This window comes from Rhinichthys klamathensis, unplaced genomic scaffold (genome assembly GCF_029890125.1).
Source record: "Rhinichthys klamathensis goyatoka isolate OS25496 unplaced genomic scaffold, OSU_Roscu_1.1 h1tg000084l_1, whole genome shotgun sequence".
Lineage (NCBI taxonomy): Eukaryota > Metazoa > Chordata > Actinopteri > Cypriniformes > Leuciscidae > Rhinichthys > Rhinichthys klamathensis.
The window spans coordinates 177,787-194,663 of NW_026606625.1; the positions used below are offsets into that span (position 1 = coordinate 177,787).

The window sequence follows — 16,877 nt, forward strand, 5'->3', positions numbered from 1 at the left end:
ACTATTCAATGCCTGTTTATTTTGCCTTTTTTGCCTTTGTCACCATTGGCTTGCTTAGTTGGGGACTTTTAATTTTATATTTAACAATATTATTACAACATTATTTTCCTGTTATCTCTGTAAAGCTGCTTTGAAATAATCTGTATTGTTAAAAGCGCTATATAAATAAAGGTGACTTGGCTTGTTAGAATTACGTGAAAATCATAAAACACTGTTTATAAGGTTACATGTGTGTGAAAACCCCCCAGAAAACAGTAAAATTTTTGTGCTTTTTTTTTTAGCAGGGCAGGAACAAATCTGAAGGGTCCCAGCTGGGCCAATAGAAAAAAGAAACTGATATATTAAAAGCACAGCTAAATGTGACGTTTATCACAATGGGGTTATATGTGAAGATTGGTTAAGGGTTAACTTCAATTAAAAGTTATATATTTTTTAAAGCCTATTAAATGTTAAAAATTACAGCTTTCAATTATACTGTAATGTTGAATGGCTAAAATTGAGGGAAATAATCCATGTAATAGAGACGCCAGTATTGGTACCAGTGATACTGGCCTTTATTTATAGTGCTTAGTTAGTAAAGAGATGCCATTAAACACATATTTAAAATATACCGTCTTTATGTTGTTTCTACATTGTTTTGGAGACTCCATGTGAAAGTATTGCAATATAACCCTATATTAAAAACTTTAATGTCAGGTGCAATTAATAAAAAAAATTATCGATTGACATCACTAGTAAAACAATTGTTCATTGTTTGTTCATGCTAGTTCACACTGCATTAACTAATGTTAATAAATACATCTTTTGATATTAATAATGTATTAGTAAATGTTGAAATTAACATTAAGATTAGATATGCTGTAGAAGTATTGGTTCATTTTAACAAATGTTAACAACTGAAGCCTTACTGTATATTGAAACCCAGTTTTCTTACATTACAATAAATCGCATGTAATTCATGATATTTTTTAAGTATGTTAATGTTGCTTCTTCAAATGTGTAAAATTGACAGTTCAACCAGGAATAATTAATAAATCCAACAAAAACCATCTCAACTTACACCGAGTCTTTCCACGAGCATCTCCAACTCCTCCTGGAGCAGTTTGTCCTCCTCTGACTGCAAAAACAACACAAACACATCAGAGACATTATTATTAACAACACCAGAACTCTGTAAACAATGAAATATAGTTATTTTTAAAATCAGACGAGTGAATTTCTCCTCAGGGAAGTATTTCTGTTAACTTTATCCATTCATCCATGTGTTTATATAACGATATGATACATATAACGCATACATAAGAGTCTTATAATCACATACGCGTTGTTTTAAAATGTTTTGTGCCTAAAGTGATTGATATTTATTGTTAACTCATGAATATTTACACACATTGCTGTGGTGTGTGAGTGTGTGTGAGTGTGTGGCCTGCAGAGTGACTCAGGCGGAATTCAAACGCGGTGTTTTTCTCTCTCTCACCAGCTCCTGCTCCTCTTTCTTCTCCTTTTCTTTCCCCGCCGGCTTTTTGTCTTTCTCCTCCTTGATTTCGTCCTGCTTTTTCTCCTTTTTAGCGGTTTCCTCCATGATTTTGTTGCTGATGTTTCTCTGAATGCGAGTCACTACCGCTGCTGCTGTTTCTTCTTCTACGGCTGATGTGTTATGGCACCGCGCCCTCTACTGTCTCCTGTTGACCGCACCGAGAACTGCACAGTATATTAAAGTCCCCCTGTGGTGAAAATCAAGCTTTTAAAGTTGTTTATATGTCTATCCTATGCGGTGTTTTAATATGCTTCAAGACAAACCATGTGTAAATTCATAAGTCGACACCATTGCTAAAAATGTTCTCCTTAAAACTGCAGTGAACCAAAGACAGTCTCAAAAACACGGTTTGAAATGGCTGGTGTTTCTGACGTCACAAACGACCTTGTATTTTATATACAAATTTTATATACAAAATTAAGGGTCTAAACATACACAAGTCTTTCATATCCAACTTTGAAAGCCTTTTTAAATGAAACAATTAATTTTTTAAGGCAAATTGCAACATTTTGATGGGGGACATGTTTTGTCCCTTATTTCAAGAATCAGTGATATATATAAATATAATATACATACATACATATATATATATGTATATATATATATGTATGTATGTTTGTGTGTGTGTGTGTGTGTATATATATATATATGTGAATAAACAAAAGCACAAAACTATATGAAATATAGTACAAGAACAAAATAATGAATAAAAGACTAAATGCAAACAAAGCTTTTTTGCGAGTACAAAATATTAATCTCCAACACGTTCACGAAACATTTCTTGTTTCAACACAACACGCATGCGTGTTGGTGCTCTCGCAAACGCGTTGAAGATTAATATTTTTTTGTGTGCAAATAAAGCATTTGTATCACTTCATAAAATGGAGGTTAAACCACTAGTGTCACATGGATTACTTTAATGATGTGTTTACTACCATTCTGGGACCTAAAAGTGGTAGTTGTGTGTCAATGGAGAGACATAAAGCTCACAGATTTCTTTAAAAAGATTTTTGCATTCCGAAGATGAAAAAAAGTCTTGTGGGTTTGTAGCGACATGAGGGTGAGTAATTAATGACAGAATTAAAAAAAAAAAATTAAACGAACCCTTTAATGAAATTTGGTCACCAAAAAAACAACATAATTATTGTTCTTTCTTTGTTTGTTTTCTGTCAGCAGAGGGGGACTTACATACTACAGCGACAAAATGTTTCTTTATTAAATATCTTTATTATTAATGTCTTATAATGTTTTATTTCTCACTATAATTCAGAAAACGAGAGAGAGGTTGATTCCCCCCCCCCCCCCCCCCCCCCCCCTCTCTCTCTCTCTCTCTCTCTCTCTCTCTCTTTCTCTCATCACAAATAGAAAGTGAAAGTAGGTGAGAGTTCTCCTGGTGCCATTTTAAGCAGGAAAAATACAAATATGATATGGAAAAAACAGAGCATCAAAATATTTATCAAAGACTATGCAAGAATGCAGGAATGTCTGTGTATCTTTATGATGTTAAAGCTGGAGGATTTGAGATCCTGTATCTTGTAGAAGTTTGATCACGGTGAGTTTTCATGTTTGTGACTTCCTCATATTAATATGAATCTCCTGAGCACATTTTAAGTGATTGTTTGTTTAATATAAAATTGTTAATAAAGGGTTTCTTTCACTTGAAGGTTTCTAAAGTGTTTGGTGATGTCTGTGATTCTTCAAGAGTTCAACAGCATATGTGTAAACATGTATAACTGAGCTTGAGTTAACACAGTCCCATGATTATTTTTCTCCCACAGTCAAGATATGTTCAGCTAAATAATGAAGGTTAATCAATTAATAATTTAATTTTGTGTCTGCATGTTTTATATTTATTCATTTAGAGTCAGTGGAGGAGATCATACTAATCAGATTCTCCTGCAGCTTCATCATGGCTGACTCACAAGGATCCAGAGACAGAGATTTTTCTCCAGGATGCAGGTACTTTCAACAAACACTGTTAAATATTGTATTACATCACAGAAAAAGATTACAATTTCCCCCCCACAGATCACAGAAACAGTTTACAGAAAATAATTGTAGCTTATTTTTGTCTATATTTTTGTTTGTTTCAATACTAACATGAAATATACAATAAAAAAAATCATAAAGTTTCTTCAAAGTTGTTTTTGATGAATGTGTTATATTATTATGGTTCCTATAATAAAGAATGAACTAATCTAAAGGATTAAACTGAATGTTCTCTGTTCCAGTTCAGTCCAGCAGAAGAGCTCAAACCCAGAGTCCAGCTGTGTGTCTATGAAGAGTAACTGGTCTATGGATCGCCCAATAAAGTTTGAGAGTGGAAACACACGGCCTGATCTCAGGTCGAAATTTTAAATAAAAAGATTAAAGTTTCCTCAAAGTGTTTTTTATTAAAGATGAATGTGATTATATTATTATGGTTCCTATATAAAAGAATGAACACAGTAATCTAAAGGATTAAACTGAATGTTCTCTGTTCCAGTTCAGTCCAGCAGAAGAGCTCAAACCCAGTGTCCAGCTGTGTGTCTATGAAGAGTAACTGGTCTATGGATCGCCCAATAAAGTTTGAGAGTGGAAACACACGGCCTGATCTCAGGTCGAAATTTTAAATAAAAAGATTAAAGTTTCCTCAAAGTGTTTTTTATTAAAGATGAATGTGATTATATTATTATGGTTCCTATATAAAAGAATGAACACAGTAATCTAAAGGATTAAACTGAATGTTCTCTGTTACAGTTCAGTCCAGCAGAAGAGCTCAAACCCAGTGTCCAGCTGTGTGTCTATGAAGAGTAACTGGTCTATGGATCGCCCAATAAAGTTTGAGAGTGGAAACACACGGCCTGATCTCAGGTCGAAATTTTAAATAAAAAGATTAAAGTTTCCTCAAAGTGTTTTTTATTAAAGATGAATGTGATTATATTATTATGGTTCCTATATAAAAGAATGAACACAGTAATCTAAAGGATTAAACTGAATGTTCTCTGTTCCAGTTCAGTCCAGCAGAAGAGCTCAAACCCAGTGTCCAGCTGTGTGTCTGTGAAGAGTAACTGGTCTATGGATCGCCCAATAAAGTTTGATAGTGGAAACACAGAGCCTAGTCTCAGGTCAAAATATTAAATAAAAAGATCATAAAGTATCCTCAAAGTACTTTTTTTTTATTAAAGATGAATGTGTTTATATTTTTATGATTTTAGGGCTGGACAATATATCGCATCACATTGTTATGCGCATCAATTTACTACTAATCAAGGAACCGGCTTTACTGACGAGATGCGCATAACAATGTGATGCGATATATTGCCCAGCCCTAATTCCTATAATAAAGAATGAACACAGTAATCTAAAGGATTAAACTGAATCTGTTCTCTGTTACAGTTCAGTCCAGCAGAAGAGCTCAAACCCAGTGTCCAGCTGTGTGTCTATGAAGAGTAACTGGTCTATGGATCGCCCAATAAAGTTTGAGAGTGGAAACACACGGCCTGGTCTCAGGTTGAAATATTAAATAAAAAGATCATAAAGTTTCCTCAAAGTGTTTTTTATTAAAGATGAATGTGATTATATTATTATGGTTCCTATATAAAAGAATGAACATAGTAATATGAAGGATTAAACTGAATCTGTTCTCTGTTCCAGTTCAGTCCAGCAGAAGAGCTCAAACCCAGTGTCCAGCTGTGTGTCTATGAAGAGTAACTGGTCTATGGATCGCCCAATAAAGTTTGAGAGTGGAAACACACGGCCTGATCTCAGGTCGAAATTTTAAATAAAAAGATTAAAGTTTCCTCAAAGTGTTTTTTATTAAAGATGAATGTGATTATATTATTATGGTTCCTATATAAAAGAATGAACACAGTAATCTAAAGGATTAAACTGAATGTTCTCTGTTCCAGTTCAGTCCAGCAGAAGAGCTCAAACCCAGTGTCCAGCTGTGTGTCTGTGAAGAGTAACTGGTCTATGGATCGCCCAATAAAGTTTGAGAGTGGAAACACACGGCCTGATCTCAGGTCGAAATTTTAAATAAAAAGATTAAAGTTTCCTCATAGTGCTTTTTTGATTAAAGATGAATATGATTATATTATTATGGTTCCTATAATAAAGAATGAACTAATCTAAAGGATTAAACTGAATCTGTTCTCTGTTACAGTTCAGTCCAGCAGAAGAGCTCAAACCCAGTGTCCAGCTGTGTGTCTATGAAGAGTAACTGGTCTATGGATCGCCCAATAAAGTTTGAGAGTGGACACACACGGCCTGATCTCAGGTATATTATTTCTATAAAAATATATGCTTATAGTATTTGATTTTTTTTATGAAATTGTTATTAATAAACAGCAGTGTAATGATCTGGATTTGAACCAAAAACGTCTAGGTTACGACTGTAACCTCTGTTCCCTGAGAACAGGGAACTCGCACTGCGTCGATGACGCTTTGGGGGAACGCCTCAGGCGTGACAGTTGTCTGAAATCACAATCAAATCACGGCAATCACATTGCCCGGCGACAGCCCGTGAATCATTAGCGTGAATGATTAACGTACGACCTGGTAGTATAAAAGGGCGCCTTGCAAACATGACAAATCACCTTATCGTCTGAAGGGACTGTTCGGTAGGTAAGCCTCGAGGCATGGCAAGGAGACGCAGTGGTTACAGTCGTAACCTGAGACGTTCCCTTTCGAAAGGGAACTCGCACTGCGTCGATGACTCTTGGGGAACGATATACCAACGCCACCATGCTAAGCGGAGTGCATGCCAGGTGGCAGTGACAACTGTCAGAACCAGCAAATTCAAATGAAACGCTAGAACCACTCACCCTCAGGTCACACTGGGCTGTCAGTGACAGCATTCCCTACGGTCATAGCCCAAGCTAAGCCTCGCAGGAAAACCTCCATACACATGGTTCAATGAAAGGCCTACCTGGACCTGCTCAGGGCCTGGAACCACAGCTTCCAATTAGAAGGGGTCCCTTCTAGGGAATTTGGCTAGGGAACCCGAAGGAACCCCAGCCAGACACTATTCAGGGGAACGTACTCACCCCGAAATGCCACCAGGACGGCCTGACCCGGCATCAGTTACATAGACACTTAGTCTGGCCACTTCCTGTCTGTCCGAAGACAGAGCCCCTGGATACTTGCCTTAGGTAAGGCATCCAACCCGAGGGACTGGAAAGCTGGCAGTGAACCACTCGGCCGGATCTCAGAGACGGGAAATCCTGGAAAGTATGACTCAGTATAGCGCTTCCCAACCCTTGCCAGCGAGGGGAGTTTCTCTACTCGATCCACGGATCTACCCAGTGTTTATGTTTCAAAACACTGAGGAGGCCTGTGAAGGCCTAAGGACTGATCTAACTGGGAGGCCTCACGATAGGCCTACGACCGTCTGACCAGACTCAGGAGTCCGCGTGCTCATAGTGACCCTCGATGAGGGGAGCACATGGTCCGCCTGGTAGGCAAAACTAGGCTGTAGGCAGGAAAAAGGTTCCGGGAGGGAACCAGTAGCAGAGAATGAACACTTTAGTTGAGCCAGGGCGCAAGCTCGCCTTCAGCAGCTGCCTGCTAAGACCAGCTGAACTGATAGCAAGAGGCCACTAGCTTCCTGAACCACAGTATGTGGTCACCTACAGGGAGGCCTAGTGAGGCCTATTACCTGATAACGATAATACGTGGGGAACTCACCTTCAGGGAGGCCTGGTGAGGCCTACTACCTGAAAACCACAGTCTGTGGGAACTCACCTTCAGGGAGGCCTGGTGGGGCCTACTACCTGACAGTTCCAAGGCGGCCTCCTAAGGCCAGCCAGCTGGGGACTCACCTATCAGGGAGGCCTGGTTTGGCCTACTAGCTGATAGCAAGTCAATTCTGCTAGAAAGGAACACTGTTGGGAACATACTACACCAACATAACTATTGGGCCCAGCCACAGGAGGCCTAATACGGCTAGCTACCTGGTAGCGGCAATAAAGTATGTCCCACAATGTTGGGACTCACCTCCGAGGAGGCCTGTTTAAGGCCTTACTACCCATCGGTGAGCCAACTGCCCGAACCACCAAGGCCAACCACGAGAAGTAAGCTGGCCTACAGCGCCCTCTTTGGGGCTGCCCATTCAAGGAGGCCTGCTGAGGCCTACTACCTGACGGCACAGCCTTCGTTGGTAGATAAGCTGTTTACACAGCGCCTACAGCATCCTGGTGCCTAATCATATTGCCCACGGCAGTGTACTCAGCAAGAGAGCTAGCACCCTTAAAACAAGGGGAATACAACATACACCACTCTACCTCAACGGAGGCCTCTGTGTCAGGGGCCTACCATCTATACGCATGGGCGTCAGCTCAGGGCAAAGCTCTGGCTTCAGGGGAGCGTACTTCGACCAAAAAGAAGTGAAGGCTAAACTTTCCACTCGACCCGAGCCATAGTGGTGCAAGGTAGGATAATACAGAACTGGAAGTGAAGTGCTCAGACCTACATACTCACACCTCACCCTAGGGTTACCAGGATGCGGGCCTGCCAGCGGCTCTAGGGGTGACAGAAATGTATCTGTGCCCAACCTAGGGGAGTGGGGCTAGACTTGAGAGCCACCCACCTACAACCCAGCGCTCGAGCAGTAGTTCAGCGAGGCGAGTGAAGCCTATACTGGCGGCCTAGATAAGTAAGCCAGTTCTGCACGGCAGGGCCGGGCAGACAGAACCAGACCTCTTCGTGAAGCGAGAGACGGCCTAACCCTGCTCAATAAAGACATGTACCATGGCGGCCTATTTGAGGCCTAACCATGTTCTCATAAACCATCCTCTGCACCACGCTGCATTGCTCTTGTTGCTCCAGAATGCAGAGAAGGGGCGGGCCTTGGCCTAACGACTCCCATGGGAGGAGGCTGTTATACAGGGATGCTAGGAACCTACATTCACAAAGTGAAGGGTCAGATGCAGAAATGCTATTTTTACCAGAGCGTCTCCATTATCCCTGGCACAGCCTAGGCCAGCTACAGAGGCGGCCCTGGTGAGGGCCAACTTGCAAGCATAGATCTACCTGAGGGCTCGGAGGAGCCACAGCCTTACTAAAAAATATAGTCCATGCAAGGGGCTGCAGAATCGCTCAGCCTACTGAAAACCCAAAAAAGCTCAAGGGGCGAAATGCTCAGGAAGAAGTCAGACGGCTCAGTGGGCCGGACATAGATCTATCTGAAGCTCTAGCGTCAGTCAACACTCCAAGTAAAAAATTCTATGAGAGAGAGACCAACTACTCTACCCTGAGGTGGCTAACAGCCCGAAGGCTAACATAGTTATCATTCTGGTCACCTAACAGGGAACTTTGCGGTTTGCTTGGTGGCCCGGAGAGCAAGATCTGTGGTGCGGCGCAGCTCAGCCACCACCTCAGGGGACATTCCTGCCCCCTGGTCGAGATCCCCCAGCAGGTCGGCCTGGTATGCTTGCAGGTGGTGTGCAGGGCAGCACCGGCCTGACCCGCTGCCGTGTATGCTCTGCCATTCAGACGCGCCGTTGTTTTCAGCAGGCAGGGTTGGAGCTCTCAGTGTCGACGCCCGCCCAGACACGAGATAGTTCGCAAACGTCTCGTCAATGGGCGGCATCGACACGTACCCATGCTCCTCGATCCCCTCAACATCAGCGAAACTAGCTCGCTGATGTCAGTGGATACGGGCAGAGTATGGGTTCTTCCATGCCCTCTCGATCTCAGTATTAAGGTCGGGAAGAAATGGAAGGCTCACCTGAGCTGGTGGTCTATGGCCGAGTGGTCTATATCTCTCCTCTAGCCGCTGCAGCCTGCCAGCGGCGCGCTCCATTACATCCACCAGCTCTGCATACACTGGGCAGGGTGGCTGAGGGGGTTCAGGATCATACACCTCCTCAGCCATCTCCTGCGCATCATGAAGAGCATCAGCTGCGGGAAGAGTCGGTGAAAAATCTTCATACTCAACCTGCAGCTCGCTCTCGTCAGTCTTCGGGTCATCTGAGAGGTTTACAGCCCTCTCAAGGTGATCGACGAGCTCCATCTGGGAGCCCCATGATGCAAGCCGCCGCTCTGCCTTGGCACGAGCGGGACCTGAACCATGAGGTCCAGATGCTGAGCCCTCTTCACTCGAGAAGAGGGCCAGACGAGAGCGGAGCGTTTTCACAGAAAACGCTGACAGTTTGCACAGCAGGCTCCCTCGAGAACCTCCCGTGCATGCTCTTCTCCCAGGCAGAAAACGCCCAGGCAGAAAACGCACAGCTTGTGTGTGTCACCCGCCGGCGTCAAAAATCTTGGGCGCGGGTCTGCACACTTCTGAAAACAATCAGCCTTTGCTGCACGTTTCATTTTCTCACAGTTTTTTTTGAGTTGCGTTTAACACAGACAGTCCCTGAAGACGAAAATATGATTTGTCATGTTTGCAAGGCACCCTTTTATACTACCAGGTCGCACGTTAATCATTCACGCTAATGATTCACGGGCTGTCGTCGGTCAACGTGATTGCGGTGATTTGATTGTGATTTCAGACAACTGTCACGCCTGAGGCGTTCCCCCAAAGCGTCATCGACGCAGTGCGAGTTCCTTTTCGAAAGGGAACAATGCTACGTTCAAATCCTGCAAGTTGAAGTATATTAATGATAACCATCTTCTATCCAGAACAGTTAAAAACAAAACTGTGATTCAACCACACGACTTTAATGACAGCATGTATCCTGGTTTCAGGTAAAATGTATGACTTTTGTTGTTGTTTAATCCTAGGTGCTGCAATGCACATAAAACATCACTCAAACATATGAATAATAATGTAACCATTTCAGAAAAGCCTAATGATGTTCTGTGCCTCATAATACAGCAAACAAAAAAATGTATTTAGTAAATAATGTCTATTTACTTATCTAATTTGTGTAATAATGTGGCATTTTAATTTTACAGTCATTGGTCTAAACTTGCTGAAGTCCTAAACACATTGAGATCAAATCTGAGAAAGAAGTTTGAGTGTTTGTATGAGGGAATATCAAAGCAGGGAAACCCAACACTCCTGAATGAGATCTACACAGAGCTCTACATCACCGAGAGTGGAAGTGGAGAGATCAATAATGAGCATGAGGTGAGACAGATTGAGACACAGTCCAGGAGAGCAGAAACAGAGGACACACCGATCAAATGCAGTGACATCTTTACACCTTTACCTGGACAAGACAAACCCATCAGAACTGTGCTGACAAAGGGAGTCGCTGGCATTGGAAAAACAGTCTCTGTGCAGAAGTTCATCCTGGACTGGGCTGAAGGGAAAGAGAATCAGGACGTCCAGCTCATATTTCCACTTCCTTTCAGAGAGCTCAACTTGATGAAGGACAAAACACTCAGTCTTTCAGATCTTCTTCATCGCTTCTTCCCTAAAACCAGAGAAATGGCCATATCCAGTGATGAGTATAAAGTTGCATTCATCTTTGATGGTCTGGATGAGTGTCGTTTGTCTCTGGATTTTCAGAGCGATGTGAGGTTGTGTGATGTGACTGAATCCGCCTCAGTGGACGAGCTGCTGACGAACCTCATTGTGGGGAATCTGCTTCCCTCGTCTCTCATCTGGATCACCTCCAGACCAGCAGCAGCGGATCTCTTCCCCTCTGAGTGTGTCCATCGAGTGACAGAGGTACGAGGCTTCAGTGACACACAGAAGCAGGAATACTTCAGGAAGAGAATCAGTGATCAGAGTCTGGCCGACAGGATCATCTCACACCTGAAGTCCTCAAGGAGCCTCTTTATCATGTGCCACATCCCAGTGTTCTGCTGGATCTCAGCCACTGTTCTAGAGGAGATGTGCAGTGGAGCAGAGAGTGGAGAGATTCCCAAGACTCTCACTCAAATGTACACACACTTCCTGCTCATTCAGACCAACATCAAACATGAGAAGGACTATGAGGAGAAAGTGAAAGATGAAGACATGATTGTCAAATTGGGGAAACTGGCGTATCGGCAGCTTGTGAAAGGCAACCTGATCTTCTATGAGGAAGACCTGAGCGAGTGTGGCATTGATGTGGCAGAAGCATCAGTTTACTCAGGATTGTGCACTCAGATCTTCAGAGAGGAGTTGGGCTTGTATCAGGGGAGAGTCTTCTGCTTTGTTCATCTGAGCATTCAGGAACATCTCGCAGCTCTGTATGTGCATCTCTCCTTTATAAACCATAACATCCATGTGTTTGACCAGATTACCAAACCAACTAATGGAGACAAAGTGTCCCTATCTGATCTCCATCAGAGAGCTGTGGATGAGGCTTTACACAGTAGAAATGGGCATCTGGACCTTTTCCTTCGTTTCCTTCTGGGTCTGTCAGTGGAGTCTAATCAGAGTCTCTTACAAGAACTAAAGACACAGACAGCAAACAGGTCTCACAGCAATGAGGAAACAGTTGACTATATTAAAGAGAAGATCAGTGAGAATCCTTCTCCAGATAAATACATCAATCTGTTTCACTGTCTGAATGAACTGGGTGATCTTTCTCTAGTAAACGAAGCTCAACCTCATATGAGCCGTGGAGGATTACGTAATGTGAAACTCTCCTCGTCTCAGTGGTCAGCTTTAGTTTTTGTGTTGTTGACATCAGAGGAGACAATGAATGACTTTAAACTGAACAGCTTAACTGGAGATGATTATCGGTAAGTAACAAAAAGTACAATCATTACAGTCTAAAATATGGTGAACAAAACAAGAGAATCAAGAAGCTCAGAAATTTGTAATCCTGCAGATGTCACACAGAGTTTAGTAGTTCATATTTTTATATTCTTTTATTTCTCTCTTACACAAACACTCCCAAAATCACTCCTCCATACAGAAATAAAGCACAAGAATGTGATTTGTGTAATAGATTTTTTTAATTGTCGGGTGGGGCTGGTAGTACAGACTCAATTCGGTATTGATGATGGACGACTGCTTTCAAAAGCTTCATTGCGTATTTGTGCATGTGATCTGGTTTTTATTTACAAAGGCAACGTTTTTTTTTTAACAGTGTGTTTTGGCAGCATTGAGAATTGTAGCCAATCACAGACATGTCTGTTAAGCACTTGAAAGCAATGGCCAATCAGAGGTGGTAAAATCATGAGGCAAATATTGATTTATGGGATATTGTACGCAATTTGCGGGTGCTTCTCAAACGGAAGTCCTAGTAAAGGCTGTACATCTCAACTGCCACTTCATCAAGTGTCACAGAAGGCCGTCTCAATTTGAATGATCCTGTTAGCCTTAATTTCATATCCTTAAATCAGCTAATTTTGAAGGAAACATCAGGGCTGTGTTCAGCACCGACAAAACGTTGCACAACGTTTTTTAAACAGAAACGGTGATGCGTTGAACGCACTGTTCTGATGACGCAAGAGTTGCAACTATGGCAGCTGAGAAAGGCCATTCTTTGTGTTTTTTGTGAAGAATTTTCGGAGCCTGATGAAGTCGGTATAAATATGTGTTTAATACTACAAAATATGCCCGATGTTACAGTTACTGCACTTGCCGCCCAGAACACAAGAGAACATCCCAATCGAGTGAAGGGATTTGTGGAAACTGAAATGGAATCACACATCTTACCTAATTCAGACTAAAACACATCTATTTAGCCTCACATATTGACTTTATTTGTAGTTCATGCTGTTTTAATACCCTGTATGTTCTTTCTCATTTTTAGGAAAAGCACTTAATTGCCATTGTTTATTTCTATACCAAATGTCATACACTTGCAATGAAGCTAAACATATAAACAACTACATCATTGTTGATATCCTATATTTTTACAATAAAACTTACGACAAACGTGTCTTCTAATATCCTCAGTTGTTGCGCATACCGAGCTGCATCGAACACATTTGTAAATTACTTTCCATGAACCCATTGTGCGAGTTCACTTTAATACCGTGTGCTTTATATACATGTTGCTGCTGATTGGACTGCAGTTCTGACACACCCATCAAACAAGAGAAAACGCATCTCAAACCCCGTTGCACACCGGTGCACGCCGTTTCCAGGAAACATGACGTTCAACCCGGAAACACCGTTTTGAACTTGAACGTGCCCCTGGTGTATCCTTTTTGTCCTTCAATCACCCACAATCCTTTGCACACATGAAAACGAACTGATGGAAAATGAGTCAGCACTAAGCTTATCTGAGTTTATTATGAAATGTAAGACAAAAATAATGTTTTTGGAGATGAAGGCATACATGTTATCTTTAACATGTAGGCATAAATTAATTAAATGTTAAGGCATAAATTAATCACTTAACACTAAATTGGCAATAATATAAGCCACTGGGAGACACAGATGGCTGTCATTCACTGTATTGCATTAATGATAAAAAAAAGAAGTATTTATCAATATTTTTTCGAAATTACGAAATTAGACCTGCCACTGTGTGTCTATGAACAGTGTGGCATTCAGGCAGGCAAAGGAACAGGCTGGGGAGCAGATCCATGTGCAGTGATATTTATTAAAATAGTCCACACGGTCAGAGAACACAAGGTAGCAGGAGTAAACAAAGGTAGAACAGGAGAAAACACAAGATAATCTAGGATACGTACATACAATAACTGACAACCAAACTAATGACAAGCAGGGCTATAAATGCTGAGCATAACCAATGAGCTAATGACTTGAGTTACTATGTAAACTGCTAAGGAGATGAGTGCATGAGTCCATGACAACAGACTTAGGAAACACAGGCAGGGATTGTGACACAGCAACATTGACAAAAAAAGAAAACATAACAACAAAAACAAAAACAAATCTGTGTTGGCTGAATACGTAGGTTTTACATTTAGATACTAAAAAAACGTTAATGTCCTTTTTAAAGCAGTGTTTATTTAATTGAAAAATATGTGAGGATGTTTAGTTAGGTATTTAATGTATTATTCACTTATAATATTGGATATGATTATTATTATTAGCTTTAATTATTAACTTATGTTTTTATTTTACAACAGTGATGCATCTGCCACCCAGAAAGAACAAAACACAGCAGATGAAGTTCTTCAGAAGCTGCTGCCTGTGGTTACAGCAACTAGATCAGCTGTGTAAGTAACACTGAGAACAATCCTCATTGTTAAAACATTAGAACATTTTTTGCTTTATTTTTTTTTTTTAATTAATAGTTTAAAAAAAGATATGAGTGTCAGACTCCAGCTTTTAAACCCTCCACCTCTCTGACCTGCTAGACTTCTATTGTAAGAGCTTTATTGTAAATGTGTTTCTGTTAACTTTTTACAGACTGAGACATGATAAAAAAATTACATTCTGTGTTATGTTTTAGCTAATATATATTCTCTGCTGTGAGTTGAAGTGACTGAGTTATAATATCAAGGGGAAATCTTGCATTTGAAGTGGCTGGTGGTCCCACACTCTGGAACAAGCTCCCACTTTATATTAGATCAACTTCCTCTCTGTCTGAGTTCAAGTCTTGTCTTAAAACCTATTTATTTTCTGTTGCTTTTAGCTTACAATGACTATTCTGCTCCGAACTGTTTAACATTATTTATTTCACTAAATTCCATTAGTTTAATTTGCTATGTGTACAGCACTTTGGTCGGCCAGTGGCCGTTTTTAAACGTGCTTTATAAATAAACTGAAACTGAGTTATAATAATATTCATTTATGTTTCTTTCATGCTATAACAACTAGTAAAGAGGAAAAGATAACTGGTTCACTCACGCTCCATACTGCCGCTTGAACTAAAGTGCTAAAGCGATCTGTCACACCCATAGACTGTAAAAAAAAAGATGGATGATGCCCCTTCGCTCTCTTCTATTGGTGAGAAATGAAGCCGCCAGTGTCCCGATATGGCGCTGACATCTTGAGATTTGAGTCTGCACAGTTGCGATCTCAGGACCAGACCTGCGCAGTAGTGAACAGGAAGTAAAGCCGCGAAATGAACGCCACGCCCTCACTCTCTCCGAATGCACTCTCACAGAACCTGCACTTTGGCCTGTCTGCTCCGTTCCTCCGTTCTGCTCCAATTTTGATGTCTGTTGATTGCAGTACGACAAGAGGCTTGTTAAAATAAAGTAAATACAATCTCCTCAGTACTCCGAAGATCCCGAAGTCCGTTGGTGCTTCAGTGACTACCTCACTCAGAGAACCTGTTAATCATGACGTCACACCACCGTTTTTATAGCATCAAATAACTAACCAAATACAAACTTACTTTAAAAACAAACACTTGAAATTACATCAACGTGATAAAAACTACAGTAAATGACAGAAAATATCTTTGGAAAAAAGATATGTGAAGTGTAATTTCATTGTTTAGTTGGTCTCATGACCCGTTGAATAACATAGGGAGGCCTCCCCAAGGAAATTTAAAAATTGTTTGAATTCTGTGATAAGTTTGACATAATTTGAAAGCTAAAGGCTTTGTTTCTTATCAAAGTAATAAAGCTTATTGTGATTTATTGGACGGGAGGCGGCACCACGCTTTTTTCCAAAGATTGTTTAAAATCGGGAAATCAATATTTTCAAACCAGCCCTGTGGAACATGTCTAGGCATGTTTCTGCTATGATTAAATTATACATTTATATTAAAGGGACATTGTGTAGGAATTTCTCCCATCTAGCGGTGAAATTGTATTTTGCATTCAAACGAATTGTGCTCTCCAGCGCCTCGCTTTTTCAAATGCGTGTTGCATCTAGTTTATTGTTTCCTATGTTTTTACCCTGGACTGATTATGGTTTATTTGTTGCACCTGTTTTAGTTTGAGCGTCCCTGATTTAAGCCTGAGTTTTCCCTTTGTTCAGGGCTCAGAAGGCTGCGTTTACACTTGGCATTAACATGCGACCTGTATCTGGATGTTGTCCACATACACATTGAAAAGACAAGTGTAAACGCACATCTGATGGGAATGTTATCCGATCAGCGTGTCCCGGTTCGGAGGTAGTCGAGGACGCATTGTGATCGGATCTCAGTGTAATGTAAACGCAATCCAGCCATCGTGTCTGCATTCACAGGTGAACGTAATTTAAATCCCCGCCCAGTCTCCCTGCGTGACTGTCAGAAAGTAATGGCCAGACGCAGTTTAGACACGAAATTAAACTTATTTGAACAATAAACGTCAATCTTTAAAACAATCTTTTAACACTTTATGTGTGTCATTTTTCATTTTAATTGTGCAACATTATCTGAACGAGGCGATCGCCTGTACACTCACAGTCAGTCATGAGATCTTAATGAAGAGCTGCACTTGCCAGAGGAATAATCGGAATCAGAATCGGAATTTTTAAATGTTTTAAATGTTGAATGTTTTTATTGTTTCAGCATGTTTATCAATCTCCCATTTCTGTCAATATAGTCATTTCACGCAACCTTAAACCCAGATGATGCATGATGTGACTTGTTTAACATGATCAACCTAG

The 16,877-nt window shown here is 41.0% G+C and overlaps 2 protein-coding genes across 7 annotated transcripts in view; one reads left to right on the top strand and one right to left on the bottom strand.

Moving 5' to 3' along the window:
* psmd2 (proteasome 26S subunit ubiquitin receptor, non-ATPase 2) overlaps positions 1 to 1,668 on the bottom strand; it is a 33,775-nt gene extending 32,107 nt beyond the window's left edge. Inside the window, exons 1-2 of the mRNA XM_056251552.1 lie at positions 1,478 to 1,668; positions 1,061 to 1,117 (exon numbers count right to left, since the gene is read on the bottom strand). Coding sequence (XP_056107527.1) covers positions 1,061 to 1,117; positions 1,478 to 1,582 — 162 coding nt within the window. The 5' untranslated portion in view covers positions 1,583 to 1,668. The remainder of the gene's footprint in view (positions 1 to 1,060; positions 1,118 to 1,477) is intronic.
* A 1,253-nt stretch (positions 1,669 to 2,921) lies between these two features.
* LOC130085659 (NACHT, LRR and PYD domains-containing protein 12-like) overlaps positions 2,922 to 16,877 on the top strand; it is a 30,155-nt gene continuing 16,199 nt past the window's right edge. For all 6 annotated transcript variants that reach the window (XM_056251553.1, XM_056251554.1, XM_056251555.1 and 3 more), the window contains exons 1-13: positions 2,922 to 3,089; positions 3,400 to 3,496; positions 3,769 to 3,882; positions 4,023 to 4,136; positions 4,277 to 4,390; positions 4,531 to 4,644; positions 4,916 to 5,029; positions 5,174 to 5,287; positions 5,428 to 5,541; positions 5,682 to 5,795; positions 10,145 to 10,210; positions 10,421 to 12,145; positions 14,456 to 14,545. In XM_056251553.1, the coding sequence (XP_056107528.1) occupies positions 3,447 to 3,496; positions 3,769 to 3,882; positions 4,023 to 4,136; positions 4,277 to 4,390; positions 4,531 to 4,644; positions 4,916 to 5,029; positions 5,174 to 5,287; positions 5,428 to 5,541; positions 5,682 to 5,795; positions 10,145 to 10,210; positions 10,421 to 12,145; positions 14,456 to 14,545 (2,843 nt within the window). In that variant the 5' untranslated portion in view covers positions 2,922 to 3,089; positions 3,400 to 3,446. The remainder of the gene's footprint in view (positions 3,090 to 3,399; positions 3,497 to 3,768; positions 3,883 to 4,022; positions 4,137 to 4,276; positions 4,391 to 4,530; positions 4,645 to 4,915; positions 5,030 to 5,173; positions 5,288 to 5,427; positions 5,542 to 5,681; positions 5,796 to 10,144; positions 10,211 to 10,420; positions 12,146 to 14,455; positions 14,546 to 16,877) is intronic.